We start from the raw sequence: 20,308 nt of genomic DNA on the forward strand, positions 1-20,308 counted from the left end.
CTGGAACCCATCTCCTGCTGCCCACACACTCAGCTCACGTTGCCACATAGGCCATATTTCTTTCCTATTGTCAGCAACTTGATGTCAGCTCGTGCCTGCCGTGAGATTGGGACTGGGGGCAAGAAGCTGGCTATGAGTCCTTGATTAGAATGAATATTAGGGGGAGAGCAAGCTGACTAAATGATGGAAGAGCACTGGGCCTGGGTGTTTGCCTCATGGTATCAACTTCTGGAAAGGAAAGAAATGCCTGGTGTTTAAGAGGGAACTACAGCCGCTGAGTTTCTCCAGCTTTTTGTGTAACCAAAGAAATGCCTGGGTTTGTCTGCGCCATTTTGCTGTACGACAAACAAGGACTTAAATTGTTGAAACTCTTTGCAGCCCAGATTCTGTTTTGCTTTTTTTTTCTTCTTTAGTTTAGGGGGATTTTGTTTTTTTGTTTTTTTCTCTTTTTTTTCTTTTTGTTTTTCTACATATGTTCTCTTTTAAATACTTAACTATATTTACAGAGACCGGGAGGCCGATATTCAATGTGTATTTTGACACTGGGCTCATATTTAGGTTATACCTGCCATTAATGTAACCCTGATCCCTGTGTATCAATATCACTGTTATGTTTATCATAACTTTTTTGTTCTTTTGTTTTTGCTTTTGAAAAAAACTAATAAAAATATATATTTTTTAAAGAATGAATATGAGAGGGACTGGGGGCAATTTGCTGTAATTTGGAAGTAGCTGATGTGCGATTCTCCCCACAGCATTGGATCCCACCAAGGACCCGTGTCAGAAGGTGAAGTGCAGTCGACACAAGGTGTGCATCTCCCAGGGCCAGAGGAAGGCCATGTGCATCAGCCGCAAGAAGCTACAACACAGGTCAGTCAGTCATGGTGTCACACACCAACCCAGCCACACAATGCAAGAAGCAAACGGCAACAAATGCTGCAAATGCTCAGCAGGTCAGGCCACATCTGTGCGAAGAGAAGCGGAGGTCAGGTGTCAGGTCAGAGACTTTTCGCCACCCTTTCTGATGAACGGTGAACTCTGTTTCTCTTCCCAAAGACGTAATGTGACCTGCTGAGTATTTCTGGCATTTTCTGTTTTTTAGTTTAGGCCAGAGATACAGCGCGCAAACTGGCCCTTCGGCCCACCGAGTCCGCGCCGACCAACGATCCCTGCACACTAACACTATCCTACACACACTAGGGTCAATTTTTACACTTACACCAAGCCAGTTAACCTACAAACCTGTACGTCTTTGGAGTGTGGGAGGAAACCGAAGATCTCCGGGAAAAAAAACACACGCAGGTCACGGGGAGAACGTATAAACTCCGTACAGACAGCATCCTTAGTCAGGATCGAACCCGGGTCTCTGGCCCTCTCGTGGCATAGCTATACCGCTACGCCACCGTGACGCCTTAAATTTTGTTGTGGATTGTTTTAAATTTCCAGCAACTGCAGTTTTTGTTTTCACTTAACGCAGGTAGCATGTATACAAACCTGTTCTCATTTTAAAAACCAGAATTATGGCCCAGGTATAACTAATTATAAATTACTATAACTAGCTGATCACACACACGCACATGCACACACACACACACACACACACACAACGCACACATGCACACACACACACGCACATGCACGCACGCACACACACATGCACATGCACACACACACGCGCACACACATGCACGCACACACACACACACACACACACACACACACACACACACACACACAGACATCGCCATGCTGACCTACATTTTCACAACGCATTCACATACACACGCAAGTGATAATAAAACACATCTTAATCATGGCATTACAATTGATAATGATGTACAGTTTACTAACGACACACACACAACCTTCAGTGATAGGACACATGCGTGAATAAACACATACAGCACACACATGCACATCATCCAAACATTAATAACTACATTTCCATAATGAGATAATTAAAGACGTGCTTCTGTCATAGAAGGAGTTGTTTAAGGGAAGCACATACTGAATTGTTTACTGGAGTTCTGTGCAGGAGTTCATCATTGTCTTGGCGTGACAGTATACACTGGTGAAGTGTAACAGCATCTCAAAAAAGTTTTTAAAAAACAGATCAATTTCTTAAGACAATGTTACCTTTTACTGAATTTCTGCAATAGCAGAATGGTTAAACACAAATTAAAATGTAATCCGACGCTAGGGACGGGTTGGGGAGGGGGAGGTATATCTCCATCTTTTCATTTCTTATTTCTTTTCTGCACTGCTCTGGTAGCTTAGGGGTCTGTTTCCTGCTCTTTTGTATTTTTTTTCCTTCATTCTTTTCCTTTCATTGTTTTCCTTTTTTCCCCTTTTTTAAAATTTAGGTTATAAGGTTAAAAATGAAGCTGTACGATAATTGTATCATTGTTATGTCGATTATCTTATCCTTGTACAATTGCTTCTTAAAAATAAAGTTTAAAAAAAATCAGATTTTCAATGTTTTAGAATTTTAATTTGATTTTATACGTTTATTTGCTCATTAAATTAAAAGTAGATTGGCCACAAAACTTAAAGCAGAGAATATATTAATACCGGGGAACATACATTGTGATCAGTGTGGCTTCATTTTTAATTGACATGTCTACTGCCACCTTTCTGTCTACAGAATACGCACCGAGGCTCATTAGCGTCTGGGCTGTTTATCCCAGCAGTGATAGCTGACAGAATGTTTCTGAGAGAGAAGTTTGTTCCCCTGAACTGGGACTCAGTCACCCTCACCCTCCGAGACACTGCACTATTACAAATCCCATCCGCGATTCATCAGCCATCGCCCTCAAGTATCTGAAGTTATGCCCAGTTGCCAGCGGCAACCCAGAGCTCTGCTTGAGGTCAGGAGTTAACCTCTGAGGAGATAGGGCGCGTGATTTATGCTGCCACTTGACCCTCAGCAGCCATGGAAAACCTTCATCCATTCAGTCTGGGTTGGATTCACTCATCGGTAATCAGTGATAAATCCTGACCTTAAGACGCAAACATATTGCTGTGAACAGCAATATCTCAATGAACAAAATTGACAAAGGATCATTGCTGTGATGAATCTGTCCTTGAGCTATGCATAACCTACATGGAAATGATCTTGGATAATAATCTTGAATCCTTTCCGAGCTAGGTCCGAATGATCCTTGCAATTATTAATGCACCGTCTTCCCAGTGGGGCAATAGTTGTCCTTGTACATACAAAGTGTCTGGTTACAGTGGAATATATGGAGAACATTAAGGACCTGCTCCGGTTCATGCTGGGCTGAGGCAAAACGCATTGTCGTTAGCTCACAGTATAATGGAGCAGACCTCCAGAGGTTCTCAGGAAGATGGAGTCTATAAAAAACGGGTGTATTGTGTTCAGTTCTGGTTGCCATTTAGTTGTTCACTGTGAGTTCTATGTGCTTTAGAATCAAGCAGTCGTCGATGGAGCACGGAGAGGGTCCCTGCAGGCCATGCCAAGCCATGCTAGTGTCCCCTGTTTGTGGCTCAGATGGACACACATACACCTCCCAGGTAGGTCTCTCTTTCTGTGGCTTGCTGTGACTGCAGCACTCAGCATAAAAATGGCAGCAAAATAATTGCTCTCCAAAGACAACGGGATAAATAACGGGGGGTGGGGGGGGGGGGAACTGGGTAAAATGCTAACGAGATGAGTTAAGAGGTAACGTTTTTTCCAACATCTAAAGCAGGTACAATCAAAGATCCTATAGCGAGCAAGATAGATCACTCGATGAAAAAGACGTAGTACGGTCATGGGAAGATTCATGGGGAATTTTCGGCCCCATTTCCGTAACCGGCTTCCGTCTGCCACACCCAAAATCCCGTAGCGCAGCAAAGATTCTAGTGCGGAGTCGAAATCCAGTTACGGAAACATCCTCGTAAAAATAAAAATTATTTGGCAAAAATCTTCTCCTCATTTTCAGAATTATAAATTTATTAACACAAACTGTTCCCCCACACGTTGATTACACTGCGTGTCGGGTCGGGTTGGGTTACTGAAATGGTTGAAAAAAAGGCCCACGTTCCGTTCCGTTGCGTACTACACGTCAGCCCATTGCATTTAGCAGGGGTGGTCTATCTTGCTCCGCTGTAAGATCTTTGGGTACAATGAACTGAAAGGCTTTTATGTATTTTGTCGCTATAACACCAGAGAGGCCTTAGTTTGGTAATGGTGCTGAAAGTGATTGCATTCCAAGCTGCAGTAGGGATAGTCCATATCAAAACTTGCCATTTTGCACGCAAAGCACAGTATAGTACTGCCGCAGTGGTGTGTAGCTGCAGCATTTCCTGCAGTCTTGTTGTCCATAAGCATGCATTCAAGCTGATAATTCAAGAATGTGTAGGAAGAAATTGCAAATGCAGTAACCCCACTTGTTGGTTTAATTTTGTGCGACTAGTTTTTAATTATCTTTCATTCTTATTGTTTTTGCAATCTGGTTACAACTGGCAAGGCCAACATCTGTTGCCTTTCCCAAATTGCCCTTGCAAAGTGGTGGTAAAACACTTTTATTTTAGTTTAGTTTAGAGATACAGCAAGGAAACAGACCCTTCGGCCCATCGAGTCCACGCCGACCAGCGATCCCCGCACACTAACACTGTCCTACACACACTAGGGATAATTTACAATTATACCAATTAACCCACAAGCCTGTACGTCTTTGGAGTGTGGGATGAAACCAGAGCTCAGGGAGAAACGGGTCACAAGGACAATGTACAAACTCCACACAGATAGCACCCATAGTTAGGATCGAACCTGGATCTCTGGCGCAGTAAGGCAGCAACTCCACCGCCACGCCACCTTCTTGAACCATAACAATCCTTCCAACAATAGCTCTGTTTCTCAAAAGGTAGAAACTACTTGCGGTGAAGTTTGGAGTCAGCTTTTGCAAACAATGGAGAATAAACATCTAAGTCTCTGCATCTAAGAAGGAACTGCAGATGCTGGAAAATTGATGGTAGACAAAAGTGCTGGAGAAACTCAGCGAGTGCAGCAGCATCTATGGAGATGCTGCTGCACCCGCTGAGTTTCTCCAGCACTTTTGTCTACCTTAAAGTATCTGCATTAACTTGATCAGATTCCATCGCTGACTAGATGTATTGGATTCAACTGTCACAAGTTGTCAGTGTGGGATTTGAGTGTGGCTGCAATTGTCGATAAAATCTACTGCTGAAACCACTGCTCGTTAGCTGACTTTCCCTGAAGATATAATGAAATTATAGATGATGTTGATGATTGTTTATGCTGCCTGTATCGACTGATATAGCTCCGTGTCACTGTTTGCTGGTAAAACACAAGTGTTATATTAATATACATTGCACATTTGTAATTAAAATTAAGTGTTTTGCTCAGTGTCTTTAATCACAGAAAGGCTTGTGTTCTGTTGCGATCATCATTTTAAATTGATTCCATTACTCGAAGCTGTTCATTGCTGGAACATTTAATGCCCCGTGGACATTTAAAATTCCCTCATAGAATATGGAAGAATAAAATACTGGAAAAACTCAGCAGGTCAGGCAGCATCTGTGGGAAGAGAAACAGAGTCAGTGCTTTAGGTTGAAGGCGTCTTGGTCAGATCTGGCAAGGGAAGCTTGCTCAGCTGCAGGGAGGGATGTCTCCGATAGTGTAAGACATGGGTGGCCATTGGGATGAGCAGTAAACAAGGTTATCTAGTCAATGAGTGATTGGGAGCAGATAGAGAGTGAGAACATAGAGGACATAGCAGTTGCAAAATGCAGAGCAGGAAGACATGCCTGGCACGTCAATGTGAACCATTCACTCTGTTTTTCTTCCCGCAGATGCGATTTAAGAATAAGGGGTAAGCCATTTAGAACAGAGACGAGGAAACACTTTTTCTCACAGAGAGTTGTGAGTGTGTGGAATTCTCTGCCTCAGAGGGAGGTGGAGGCAGGTTCTCTGGATACTTTCAAGAGAGAGCTGGATAGGGCTCTTAAAGATAGCGGAGTCAGGGGATATGGGGAGAAGGCAGGATCGGGGTATTGATTGGGGATGATCAGCCATGATCACATTGAATGGCGGTGCTGGCTCGATGGGCCGAATGGCCTATTGCTGCACCTATTGTGTATTGTCTATTGACCTGACCTGCTCAGTATTTTCTATTTTTATTTAAGATTTACAGCCACGGCAATTCTATTAAAATCCTTTGCTGTCTTTGTACAACCTTGCCCCATAATCTCCTCCAGTCTGACCCCCCCCCCAGCTCTACTTGTTGGAGTTAGACCAGCAATCCCTGCGCACTAGCACTATCCTACACACACTGAAGTCAATTTACAATTTTACCAAAGCCAATTAACCCACTAATTGGTACATCTTTGGAGTGTGGGAGGAAACCGGAGCACCCGGTGGAAATCCACGCAGGTCACGGGGAGAACGTACAAACTCCACCGTACAGACAGCAGCCGTGTTTCTGGCGCTGTAAGGCAGCAACCCTACCACTGCACCACCGTGCCGCCCTAGGATACATAACAAGGCAGTGCCATGATCAATGCAAAACATCCTCAGTACTGCAAGCCAAGTCACAAGAATTCCTGTCAGTTTAGTTTATTGACATGTGTACCGAGGTACAGTGAAAAGCTTTTGTTACGTGCTACCTAGTCAGCTTAAAGACAGTACATGATTGTAATCGAGCCATTTACAGTGTATAGATGATACATGATAACGGAATAACACTTAGTGCAAGGTAAAGCTAGCAAAGTCGAATCAAGGCTAGTCCGAGTGTCACCAAAGAGGTAGATAGTAGTTCAGCACTGCTCTCTGGTTGTGGTAGGATGATTCAGTTGCCTGATTGCAGCTGGGAAGAAACTGTCCCACTTTGGGATTTAAACCTACTAATAAGGCACAAGTTTGACCCACAAACCACAAATGTCACCTGTGTGTGGGATTGGGTTACAGCACCACACACTTAATACAGATCGAGGTGGGACTGAGGCAGTTTGTCAATAGATTTGACAATCTCAAACCTTCATTCCCGAGCTAGAATGTATTGTCCAGATCTGACGTGAAGTTGAACCATCATTATTTTTAAGTTATACCAACTTCTTTTTCTTAATCGGGGCCCCATGTTTTGTGCTAATGATTTCAGGGGCAGATTGCTTAGGAGGGAGAGACAGATCAGCCATGATTGAATGGCAGAGTAGACTTGATGGGCCGAATGGCCTAATCCTACTCCTATCACTTATGATTGCTGTGTTTATGCAGGCAGTGTTGGGCAGGTGCCCAAAGCCATTCCATCAAACTAGAATAAAAATAACCTTTGGAGAAAGAAAAATGGAGAACTAATTAAAAGGAAATAATTAAAAGGATGAATCAGCCGGCAGCTCGTTCTACAATTATCAACTGTGCATGTTGGACATTGTCCAAGTGAGATCATCACATTGTCTGCTTCTAATCTCTCTTTATCTCCTGGCTTTCTTCTCCTCCCTCTCCTCTCTCCTCTGCAGTGTAAGCTGGAGCTGCAGGTATGTCTGACTGGGAAACAGCTCAGCCAGCAGTGCAAAGGCAAGTGTCCATGCCCCACTGGACTCACATCCACCTCTGATCCAGGCAACAAAGCAGGTGAATGCCAGACGCAGGCGCAGGGGGCCAGTGCTAACGGGGCAGCCCGGGAATGGCTGGGTGATAGCCATGGACCTGATGGTCTCTGCTCATTTTAACGTACAGGGCTGTGGTTGCTCGGATGCTAAGGTTGCTCAAGGTTGCGATTGATAGGGTCCAGCCCATTAAGGAACATGAAATGTAAGGGAATCAAGTGGGTATAAATTGGAGCAGAATTAGGCCATTCGGCCCATCGAGTCTACTCCACCATTCAATCATGGCTGATCTATCTCTCCCTCTCAACCCCATTCTCCTGCCTTCTCCCCATAACCCCTGGCCCCCTGTACTAATCAAGAATCTATCAATCTCTGCCTTAAAAATATCCAATCACTTGGCCTCCCTAGCATTCCGTGTCAATGAATTCCACAGATTCACCACCCTCTGACTAAAGAAATTCCTCATCTCCTTTCTAAAAGTACATCCTTCTATTCGGAGGCTATGGCCTCTGGTCCTAGACTCTCGCATTAGTGGAAACATCCTCTCCACATCCTCTCTATCCAGGCCTTCCACTATTCAAAAGTGGGTAGACTTCCATATTTCCTATTAAAATAGGATCCGATGCAGCCCATGTGCCTTTGTCAATGAGAGAGTCATCCCATTCTCCCAGTATTTTTTTGCTGTAACCTATTCTGCTCTCCTTCCATCACCACTTAAATTAGAAGCAAGTTACAGTCACTGGATGACATACCAACTTGAGCACATATTTGGGATGTGGGAGGGAATTGGTGCACCTTATGGAAACTCACGCATGGTCATGGGGAGAACGTGCAAACTCCACACATTCAGTGTTCCTCCCACACTCCAAAGACGTGAAGAGGTTTGTAGGCTAATTGGCTTGGTAAAAACGTAAATTGTCCCTAGTGTATGTAGGATAGTGTTAGTGTGCGGGGATCGCTGGTCGGCACAGGCCCTGGGGTCCATGGGGCCTGTTTCTGCCCTGTGTCTCAGTGCTGCGAAACTTCAGAATTCAGAGTGCAGCACAGTCGTTGCATGTTCAGTGTTTGTTGCAACGTCTGCCTGCTTTAAGGGGCTGTCCCACTGCGGCAACCTAATTGGCGAGATTAGGAGAGTTTGAAAAAGTGTCATGTTGAAGACTTCCTTCGACTACGTTGAAGACCAGCTTCAGGAAAATTGGACACCGAATAGTGGAGAGTGAAGACGACCTCCTTCGACCTCCTTCGACCTCCCTTTGACTATGTTGAAGACTATCTACGACTACCTTCGACTACCCTCGATTACCTACGAATAACATGCCGACCTACTACGACCTACTTCGACTAAACCTACGAGTAAAAAAAATATCGATTTTATTTTCCCATGGCGACCTTTTTTTACTCGCGGGCATTTCTCAGCATGTTGAAAAACACGCCGCGACCTAGCTGAGGCCTCGAGTACACGAGGACTACTCTCGAGCATGAAGGAGAGTTACAAAGACCTCCTAGGACCACGTGTCGACCATGCTGCGAGTATGAGTCGACGGCAAACTCTGCTAAAGTCGCCAATTAGGTTGCCCGCAGTGGGACAGCCCCTTTATTGATTCAAGATGTGAATATCAGGCAAGCTGTTCTACAGGCAGCCACTGGGCTTGCTTTGTATCATCACCAATTGTGTCGTCTTGTCCCCAAATACCCCCCAAAGTTCCCCCTTGTCTCCACACAATGCACAAGGGTTGCATTGCTCCCGCTCCAATGTCTTGTACCACCATTACGTGGGTGCAGTTGCCAAACGCTCACAGTTCCTTTATCTCCCGTTCTCTGCCCCTCTCTCCATCTAGATGGGTGCACAGGCCAGGACCTCGCAGATCTTGGTGATCGACTCAGGGACTGGTTCCAACTCCTGCACGAAAACGCCAAGCAAAACACCTCGGGCAGGTCAACGGACAGTGGTAAGATCATGAGGCATTCTGTCCTCGATATCTATCGATGTGTAGATGCCACTGAAGAGAGATCAATTGGCACATCCCACCAATAAATAGATGACCAATAAAAGATCCTCTTCCAATTGGGCTCCAGGAATTGACACATTCCTACTCAAAACCCTTGCACCACCTGCGATGCTCCGACACGACCGATCTACTCCCCACAACTCTGCATCTTTTACATAGTCTCTCATTCCATGCTGGGAACTTGCTGTGTGCCAGATATCTGCTGGAGAACAAACACTTGGGATTTTCAGATCCTCATTGTGAAAATGCTGGACAAGTGAGAATCCTGAGAACCAGTCGAGAAATTGCATTGTGTTTTCGAGAATTAACCCAATTGAAAATAACACCTTTCGTGCCTGCAGGTTAGCCCAGATTGTTTTAGACAATAGGCAATAGACAATAGACAATAGATGCAGGAGTAGGCCATTCGGCCCTTCGAGCCAGCACCGCCATTCAATGTAATCATGGCTAATCATCTATAATCAGTACCCCGTTCCTGCCTTCTCCCCATATCCCTTGATTCCGCTAGCTCTAAGAGCTCTATCTAACTCTCTCTTGAAAGTATCCAGAGAACCGGCCTCCACCGCCATCTGAGGCGGAGAATCCCACAGACTCACAACTCTCTGTGAGAAAAAGTGTTTCCTCATCTCCGTTCTAAATGGCTTACCCCTTATTCTTAAACTGTGGCCCCTGGTTCTGGGCTCCCCCATCATTGGGAACATGTTTCCTGCCACTAGCGTGTCCAAACCCTTAACCCTGGACTACACTTCTTCCCACCCTGCTTCCTGTAAGGACTCCATCCCCTACTCCCAATTCCTCCGTCTATGCTGCATCTGCTCCACGGATGAGGCGTTCCACACCAGGACATCTGAAATGTCCTCATTATTTCAGGGAACGGGGGGTTCCCCTCCTCCACCATAAATGAGGCTCGCACCAGGGTCTCTTCCATACCCCACAACACTGCTCTCTCTCCCCATCCCCGCACTCGCAACAAGGGCCGAGTCCCCCTAGTCCTCACCTTTCACCCCACCAGCCGTCACATACAAAAAGTAATCCTCCGTCAGTTTCGCCACCTCCAATGTGACCCCACCACTCGCCACATCTTCCCATCTCCCCCCATATCTGCCTTCCGCAAAGACCGCTCCCTCCATAACTCCCTTGTCAATTCTTCCCTTCCCTCTCGGTCCCACCCCCTCCCCGGGCACTTTCCCTTGCAACCGCAAGAGATGCAACACTTGTCCCTTTACCTCCCCCCTCGACTCCGTTCAAGGACCCAAGCAATCGTTCCAGGTGCGACAGAGGTTTACCTGCATCTCTTCCAACCTCATCTATTGCGTCCGCTGCTCTAGATGTCAGCAGATCTATATCAGTGAGACCAAGCGGAGGTTGGGCGATCGTTTCGCCGAACACCTCCGCTCGGTCCGCAATAACCAAGCTGACCTCCCGGTGGCTCAGCACTTCAACTCCCCCTCCCACTCCGTCTCCGACCTCTCTGTCCTGGGTCTCCTCCATGGCCACAGCGAGCAGCACCGGAAATTGGAGGAACAGCACCTCATATTCCGTTTGGGGAGTCTGCATCCCGGGGGAATGAACATCGAATTCTCCCAATTTTGTTAGTCCTTGCTGTCTCCTCCCCTTCCTCAGCCCCCCTGCTGTCTCCTCCCATCCCCCAGCCTTCGGGCTCCTCCTCCTTTTCCCTTTCTTGTCCCCACCCACCCCCACCCCCGATCAGTCTGAAGAAGGGTTTCGGCCCGAAACGTTGCCTATTTCCTTCGCTCCATAGATGCTGCTGCACCCGCTGAGTTTCTCCAGCTTTTTTGTGTAACCTTAACAATCTTATATGTTTCGATAAGATCCCCTCTCATCCTAAACTCCAGAGTGTACAAGCCCAGCCACTCCATTCTCTCAGCATATGACAGACCTGCCATCCCGGGAATTAACCTTGATTATTCAATCCTAGCTCTGGTTCCCTGTTATTCTGACCTCTGCTCTTTCTCTCCAAAGTGTTGGACAAGGGTCTGGTGGCCAGCTGCAGGGATTCCATTGGCTGGATGTTCTCCAAGCTGGATACGGATGTGGACATGTTTCTGGACGAGACCGAGCTTTCTGCCATCAACCTCGACAAGTACGAGGTCTGCGTGAGGCCATTCTTCAACTCCTGCGACACCTACCGGGATGGGCAGGTCTCCATGGCCGAGTGGTGCTTCTGCTTCTGGAGAGAAAGTACGTTGCTGGGAATTTGGGGACGCTCCCTTACTTCATGGCTGATGTTTTAGTTTTAGAGATACAGCGCGGAAACAAGCCCTTCAGCTCACCGAATCTGCGCCGACCAGCGATCCCCGCACTAACACTATCCACCAAAATATTGTGTGTCCCCCCCATGTTTTGATAGCAATTTCCGCCCTTGCCAGAAGAAACATACATGGTAACGGAGAATGTACAAGCTCCACATAGACACCTTTGGAGGTCAAGACAAATGAAGTTGAGTTTATTGTCATATGCACAAGTACAGTGAGATACAGATACAGTGAAAATCTTCTCTGCAGTAGCCTCACAGGCACATAGACTTTGACAACATGCAAGGACATCAATTATACATAGATTCTGTGAAAGACAATGGAAAAATACTGCAAAAAAAAACCCCGACAGTATTAGAAAACAGGATTGAACCCGGGTCACTGGAGCTGAGTGGCAGCTGCTCTACTAACTGCTTTGCTGTGCCATCCATCTGCAATCTCCTGCAGAACTACATACCTTTGAGTTCTCTGCATTCCTCCAATTCTGACCTCTTGTGCCTCTCTGGTTTATATTGCTGACTGTGCTTTCAGCGACCAGGTCCTAAATGTGGAGAACTCCCTCCCCAAGCCTGTCTATTTCTCCACTCTCTCCCCTCCGAAACACTCTTTTTAGCAGCAGTCCCATTAAAGATGATGGCACTGTATTTCAGAGGCAGTGTTTCATATGGGTAACCAGGGACAAACATGTACCCCAATACCGTGACCAAGCATTTGGTTGGAAACCCTTGTAACTCAGTTTAGTTTGAAAACATGATTTGTGAATGAATGCTGCCCGGCCCCATAGCAGAAGTATCCACGTCACGGGGCTGGAAACTGGAAGTATCCCGAGCTAATTCTGCCACCACCATCTCTATTGCAACAAGTGATGGCTCCCACTGATTGTCGCTGGAAGCCTGCATCCTTTGCAGGACGGACGATGACAGCGAGGCCAACATTTGAAACATGGAAGATGGACACTAAAGAATAAGAATTAATGCTGAGGCATTATTAGCTAGACAACAGACAATAGTTGCAGGAGTAGGCCATTCGGCCCCTCAATCTAGTAGGAGAGGTTGGACATATTTGAATATGTGTACCTGGAACAACATAAGCTGATGGGAGACCTGATAGAAATATACAACATTTGGAGAGTCATAGATAGGGCAGACAGTCAGAACCATTTTTCCCAGGGTGGATATGTCTAAGACTAGAGAGCATAGCCTTAAGGTGAAAGGGAAAACGTTAAAAGGAGATGTGTGGGGCAAGTTTTTTTGCACAGATTGCAGTGGGTGCCTGGTGGTGAGGTGAAGACATGATAGTTCAGATGCTTTTCGACAAGTAGGTGGACAAAAGTGCTGGAGAAACTCAGCGGGTGCAGCAGCATCTATGGAGCGAAGGAAATAGGCAACGTTTCCTTTGCTCCATAGATGCTGCTGCACCCGCTGAGTTTCTCCAGCACTTTTGTCTACCTTCGATTTTCCAGCATCTGCAGTTCCTTCTTAAAATCTTTTAGATAAGTACATGGATATGCCAGGAATGATGGGCTATGGATCATGTGCAGCCACATTGAGATTAGCTTAGCTTGGCATCATGTTCAGCACACACATTGTGGGCAGAAGGGCCTGTTCTGGTGCTGTATTGTACTGCATTCTAAATGCAAGTTGTTGATGAACTCTCTCTTTGTGTTATGACAGAGCCCCCCTGCCTCGTTGAGCTGGAAAAGATCCAACTGCAAGAGGCAGCACAGAAGGTGCCTGGTGAGTCTCAGCTGGAAACTGTCAGCTTCTTCACACCCGAGGGATTCTGTAGCCAGCCGCCTGCAGAATCATAGTTACAGCCAATAGAACCCTCTGTGCAAATAAGTAACTTCACCCGTCTCAGTGTGTGATGCAGGGATTCTGTTGTTGCAGTTGTAAAGATCAATAATACAATGAAATGAATCTCAGCCAGCATTGGGACATAGAGATTCAGTTAATTAAATAATCAGCAGCAAATTCTAGCACCTTATATCATAATATAATATTAAAAATACATATTATATATAACATAATTATATAAATATATACATACACACACATATTATATACATACACCCCTACACACACACACAAACACACACACCGACACATACACAAACATACACACATATATGTTATCATTTTTTAAACATACACACATATATATATAAAATTATGGTTGATTATACAGATATAAATATATAATATACAGATATAAATATATAATATATGATGTATATAATAGATTAAAAAATGATAACACGCATCAGATTGTTGGCAGCACAGTGGTACAGTGGGTAGAGTTGCTGCCTCACAGCTCCAAGTGCAATCCTAACCTCGGGTGTGGTCTAGGTCATTCAACCCATCCAATCTGTTCAGCCATTCGATCATGTCTGATATATTTTTCCCCTCTTAACCCCATTCTCCTATCTTCTCCCCGATTTGGATCAGAGAGGGAGTAGGGTATTTTTGAGCTGGTTTTGCACAATGAGAAGGGATTCATTAATAATCAGGTGGTTAGTTCATGTTCTCAAGTGATAGGAGCAGAATTAGGCCATTTGGCCCATCAAGTCTACTCTGCCATTCAATTGTGGTTGATCCATCTCTCCCTCCCAACCCCATCCTTCTGCCTTCTCCCCATAACCCCTGACACCCGTACTAATCAGGAACCTATCTACCTCTGCCTTAAAAATATCCATTGACTTGGTCTCCGCAGCCTCGAGAGATCTTGAGGGAAGAGTTATCTGAATATGATGGAGTTTTATGTGAAGGTTATTAAGTGATTTAGTTCATTTGAGTCTTAAATTTCAACAAAGCAAACTATGAGGGTGAGTTGACTAAGGCAACAAGCAAAAAGGTGGTTAATGGAAAATTTGATCTTATTTCCCTTCACTTCATAAAGGATTGGGAAAAGTTACCGATGGATTGCTTTCCTGGGACCCAGTGAGCCCATGGCTTCTGTCTGTGCCGTAGGGATTTAAACATACACAATTCTTATTGGGCTCGGCAGGAACAATGATACCTAGAAACAGGGATCAGTCATTCAGGAGTGAGATGAGAAGACATTTTATAATTCAAAAGGAATTGAATTTTTGGAAGTTTCAGTGAGGGCTGAGAGAGTTAGACAATAGACAATAGGTGCAGGAGTAGGCCATTCGGCCCTTCGAGCCAGCACCACCATTCAATGTGATCACGGCTGATCAACCCAGTCAGTACCCCGTTCCTGCCTTTTCCCCATATCCCCTGACTCCGCTATTTTTAAGAGCCCTATCTAGCTCTCTCTTGAAAGCATCCAGAGAACCTGTCTCCACGGCCCTCTGAGGCAGAGAATTCCACAGACTCACCACTGTGAGAAAAAGTGTTTCCTTGTCTCCATTCTAATGGCTTACTCCTTATTCTTAATCTGTGGCCCCTGGTTCCGGACTCCCCCAACATCGGGAATATGTTTCCTGCCTCTAGCGTGTCCAAACCCTTAACAATCTTATATGTTTCAATGAGATATCCTCTCATCCTTCTAAACACCAGAGTTAAATTGCTAAGTTCCAATATGGCTTTGGATATTGTATCTATCTGCCCACCATCAACCCCAGAAGTTCATTCCAGGCACTCACCACCCCACCTGTGCAAAAACAAACTTGCCCCACCCTTCTCCGTTAAACTTAGCCCCTCTCACCTTAAAGCTATGCTCTCTAGAATTTGATATTTACATCATGGGGGAAGAGGTTCTGACTGTCTACCCTATCAATGCCTCTGATAATTTTTCTAGAGTTTTATCAAGTCTCCCCTCAACCTTCAATGTTCCAGAGAAAACTATCCAAGGCTGAGAACCGATGAAATGGCTAAGTTCCCCCGGAATTTGTTCCCATGAAATGTAATAGGCTAGCATTTGGTTGACCAGTCATTGCCCAAACCACAACTCTGCTATCTACGAAGATAGACACAAAATGCTGGAGTAACTCAGCGAGGCAGGCAGCATCTCTGGAGAGAAGGAATGGGTTGGTTGACACCCTTCTTTAGCCCTTGTTATCTTCATCTTGTTATAACCCCATAGGACCCCTGAAACACGATGAACCAACACTGTATATGGCCCTTGCATGCTGAGTGAAAGGCTCCAATGTATGCCCTTCTCTTGAAGTTTTGCCCAATGTCTTTTGGTTGGCAGCTGGCTAGCTTGATACCTAAACTTTGTGGGAACGTGTACAACAGGGATGGAAGGGTTGGTGATAACATTGAGATGTACATCAGTGTAGTGAGTACACCAGCATCGACCCCACATAGAAGGATAGATAGATACTCAGGCAAAGTTCGAGGCTTTGACGAAGGCTCGGCCATCTTGTGCAATTTATACTTTGATTTGCAAAATACTTTCAGCATTGAAGGTTTGCAGAATTGTGGGCTGATAAATGTTGGTTAATGATTAGGCTGTCGTTTGGCTAGCTGGTTATTTGCAGTTTGAGAAGGTCTAAGCTAAAACAAATTGAAAAGTAGATTAGATTGTTTCTGTAATCTGGCGTGGCTGCTCATAAGCAAACACCAAGATACCCTACGTAAGCCCTGATGAGTTTGTTTAGCAGAATGGTCTTACAGTTTCTCTCCCCCCCCCCCCCCACCATCCCGGTTACTTTTGTTCATTTACCTGATGTGCCAGCTCTGGCAGCACTGACACTTAGAAACATAGACATAGAAACATAGAAAATAGTTGCGGGAGTAGGCCATTCGGCCCTTCGAGCCTGCACCGCCATTCGATATGATCATGGCTGATCATCCAACTAAGTATCCCATCCCTGCCTTCTCTCCATACCCCCTGATCCCTTTAGCCACACGGGCCACATATAACTCCCTCTTAAATATAGCCAATGAACTGGCCTCTGTGGCAGAGAATTCCACTTAACACCATTCCATGCTCCTCAGCTAAATGGCCAACTCCTGCTTGGTCTTGTTCAGCTGCTGTTGGTGTGGGTGGAGGAGCTGCCCAGGGCTGTGGGCAGCGAGCGCCAAGATGTCGATCCAACTCCATGAAAGAATAGACATAAAACGCTGGAGTAACTCAGCAGGACAGGCAGCATCTCTGGAGAGAGAAGGAATGGGTGACATTTCGGGTCCAGATCCTTCTTCAGACTTCAGCATCTGCAGTTCCTTCCTACACATTCCATGAGGGAATAACTTATTTCCAAGGCAGGATAGTGTGTGCTTTGGAGAGAAGGTCACGATAGCCCCATGCCCTTGCCCGTCAGGGAGAGAGGCCATGGGTGATTATCACATGGCTGCCCGTGTACAATCCAAGCGCTGCATTCTCACATTGATTGCATGATTTCATTTCCGAAACTGCTTCACCAGCTGTGAAATCCTCAGGGATGTCTGATGGTGATTAGAACATCCAGCACAAAACCAGGCCCTTCAGCCCACAATGTCTGTGCCATGTATGTTGCCAACCAACTTATCTGCCTGTAGATAATCCATAGACCTGACCCGTATCTCAAATGCCTCTACCATATCTGCTACCACCACCACCCCCAACAGCACCTTCCAGGCACACACCACCCAATGTGGAAAGAAACATTGCACCCCACATCTCCGTTAAACTTTGCTCCTCTCACCTTACAGTCTATGCCCTCCATTATTTGACATTTCCACATTGAGGGAAAAGATTCTGACTGTCTACCCTATCCATGCCTCCCATCATGTTATATACTTCTAACTGGCCTCTCGCCCCTATCTCCAGCGTTCCAGGAAAAACAATCCCAAATTTGTCCAACCTCTCGTTGTAGCTGATTCCTCCCTAATCCAGGGATCATTCTGGTAAACCTCCTCTGCGCCCTTTCCAAAGCCTCCACCTCCTTCCCGTGAAAGGGTGACCAGGATTGCATGCAATGTTCCGAATGGCAGTCCAACCAAAGTCCTATAACGCTACATCCTTCAGCGTCAAACACAAGAGCGGCCACGGTGGCACAGCGGTGGAGTCGCTGCCTTACAGCGAATGCAGCGCCGGAGACCGGGGTTCGATCCCGACTACGGGTGCTGTCTGTACGGAGTTTGCACGTTCGCCCCGTGACCTGCGTGGGTTTTCTCTGAGATCTTCGGTTTCCTCCCACACTCCAAAGACGTGCGGGTTTGTAGGTTAATTGGCTTGGCATAAATGTAAAAATTGTCCCGGGTTGGTGTAGGATGGTGTAGATGTGCGGGTTCGCTGGTCGGCACAGACCCGGTGGGCCGAAGGGCCTGTTTCCGCACTGTACATCTAAAAAAAATGTGTCACCCCCACCATCGTCAGACAGTGTGACTAACCTCACTCCTTACTTCACAGGTACCTTCATCCCCAGCTGCGATGAGGATGGCTACTACAGAAAGCTGCAGTGCAACCCCTACTCTAGCGAGTGTTGGTGCGTGGACCAGCAAGGCAGTGAAGTGACTGGAACCCGTGTCAAAGGAAACCCAGATTGCGGTAATAAAGTTACATTCTCTTTTCCACTAACTCTGTCTCTGGCAGTTCCTCATCCTTCTTGGCCCACAATCTCAATGGCCAGCGGGAACCGACACACTGGACTGAATCCGGCTCAGTACAGCACGATAGATCTTTATTGATCCCCTGCAGGAAAATTGGTCTGCCAACAGTCACATAACACACAACAAGCTTGGTACACAAAAACCTGAAAATAAAATTAAATTAAAAGTGAGTCATTCACCATGGAAACGGTATAGGAAGGAAGTGCACAACTGTAGGTTTACACTGGAGAACGACACTACATACTGGAGTAAAAGGGCCTGTCCCACTTTCACCACCTAATTCCCATCCTCTGCCGAGTTTGCCCTTGTCTCATACTCACAGCATGTTCATCACAAGGTCGTAGGTAAGTCGTGATGCTAGTCGTAGGTGCTCGTGGCATCAAGTAGGTTTTTCTAGCCCGATGAAAAATATCCACGAGTAAAAAAGGTTGTGAATTAGGTTGTGAAAGTGGGACAGGCCCTTAACTCAGCGGGTGGGGACAGGCAGCATCTCTGGGGGAAAGGAATTGGTGACGTTTCGAGTCTGACCGAATCTGCCATGCTTCTTCTCATTACTAACGCTCTGCTGATTTTTTTAATTTATTTTGCAGATGATGTGATAAGTTTCTCAGGAGACTTTGGGAGTGGAATTGGATGGGAGGACGAGGAGGAGAAAGATGGAGAGGAGAACGCAGAGGAGACGGAGGAGGAAGAGGGGGAGGTTGGGGAGGCCGATGACGGCGGCTACATCTGGTAGACAAGCAGCAGACGCACTACCAGCCACTTGGCACATATTCCTCACACTCCATCAGCCACTTTGACCGATAAATTATCTCATCCCCACACAGTGTACATGATCACCAATGGCATCCCTGGCACCAGTGAGTACATCATTGACTTATTAACTGCACTATCACTATCACTATCACTGTAGCACTGAGAGCAGCAAGATAACATCAGTGCACGACCACAGCCCAGAGTGTAGCCCAAGCATGAGGAGGGAGAGAGGGTTGAACGAGGGGGTCTCATCTGTGGATCACAATATTGAAATAGGGATAAGGAACGGCCGTTACATTATGAGTGTACAATGAACCATTTGTCCCAGTTGCTCGAGGATTGAATGAGGGACCCTCAGCTGACGGAAACACGATCAAAGTAGGGGGAACACTGCTTCCTTCTGAGGGAGCGTTCATCAGGGGTACACTTGCCCTTGTTGCCACTTGCACGTCACTGCAACCCCTCACCCACAGGACGACTCTCGCCACCCCTCACATTGCCAACTGCAGAGGTTGTTTTTGCTGGTTTGTTTACGCACTAGCATTTTCGAGTAGGGGAATTATTCCCAGTTCCAACTGAGCAGCATTTCCGCGGGCCACACACACCCACGGGGAAACTCCCCAAAACTGTTCCAAGGACAGGTGTTTGGGAAATAATTCACAACAATGAAACCGTGGGAAAAGTCAACAAGCAGGGAACATTGTGGTGGAAATTAGTCATTGGCTGTTCATGGTGAGGGGATGCACCAGATGCTGGTGGGACAGGGAGGGGGGAGTGAAGGGGAGGGGGGTGGCTGGTGAAATGAGATTTTTTGACTTGGACAGGCAGAGACATAACATTGCCCCTTGTGGGAGATGCAGGGCTGGCAGGAACCACAGCAGCACTTTGCAAGCCTTGGCAAGAACAACAGACACTGGGAAGTGTGCGTGCCGTGGGGTGGCGCACGGCCACCTGAGACTGACCAGCGCCCATCTGGACATGTCGGTGTACGCAGGCACGCCGACCTGGCCCGTCACCTTACTCTACAAGCCTCGGATCTAGGCCAGGCCGGCAATAATTGATACCGCTACTAAAAGAACTCCAGGGAACTTATAGACACGCAGAGAATCAATCGCCGTGTGGGGGGGGACGCGGTGGCCTGGTGAGGTAGGACCGCGACTGGTACGGCCGGCGGGGGGGCAAGGCCGCTACGGGCAAA

At 46.4% G+C, this 20,308-nt stretch overlaps 1 protein-coding gene across 1 annotated transcript in view; it reads left to right on the forward strand.

The window, feature by feature from the left end:
* spock2 (SPARC (osteonectin), cwcv and kazal like domains proteoglycan 2) overlaps window positions 1–20,035 on the forward strand; it is a 60,126-nt gene extending 40,091 nt beyond the window's left edge. The window contains exons 3-10 of the mRNA XM_055661746.1: window positions 756–870; window positions 3,429–3,534; window positions 7,480–7,594; window positions 9,408–9,518; window positions 11,562–11,780; window positions 13,528–13,590; window positions 18,155–18,292; window positions 18,945–20,035. Of these exons, the coding sequence (XP_055517721.1) occupies window positions 756–870; window positions 3,429–3,534; window positions 7,480–7,594; window positions 9,408–9,518; window positions 11,562–11,780; window positions 13,528–13,590; window positions 18,155–18,292; window positions 18,945–19,090 (1,013 nt within the window). The 3' untranslated portion in view covers window positions 19,091–20,035. The remainder of the gene's footprint in view (window positions 1–755; window positions 871–3,428; window positions 3,535–7,479; window positions 7,595–9,407; window positions 9,519–11,561; window positions 11,781–13,527; window positions 13,591–18,154; window positions 18,293–18,944) is intronic.
* The last annotated feature ends 273 nt before the right edge of the window (window positions 20,036–20,308 follow it).

This window comes from Leucoraja erinacea, chromosome 34 (assembly GCF_028641065.1).
Source record: "Leucoraja erinacea ecotype New England chromosome 34, Leri_hhj_1, whole genome shotgun sequence".
In the NCBI taxonomy this organism is placed as follows: domain Eukaryota; kingdom Metazoa; phylum Chordata; class Chondrichthyes; order Rajiformes; family Rajidae; genus Leucoraja; species Leucoraja erinaceus.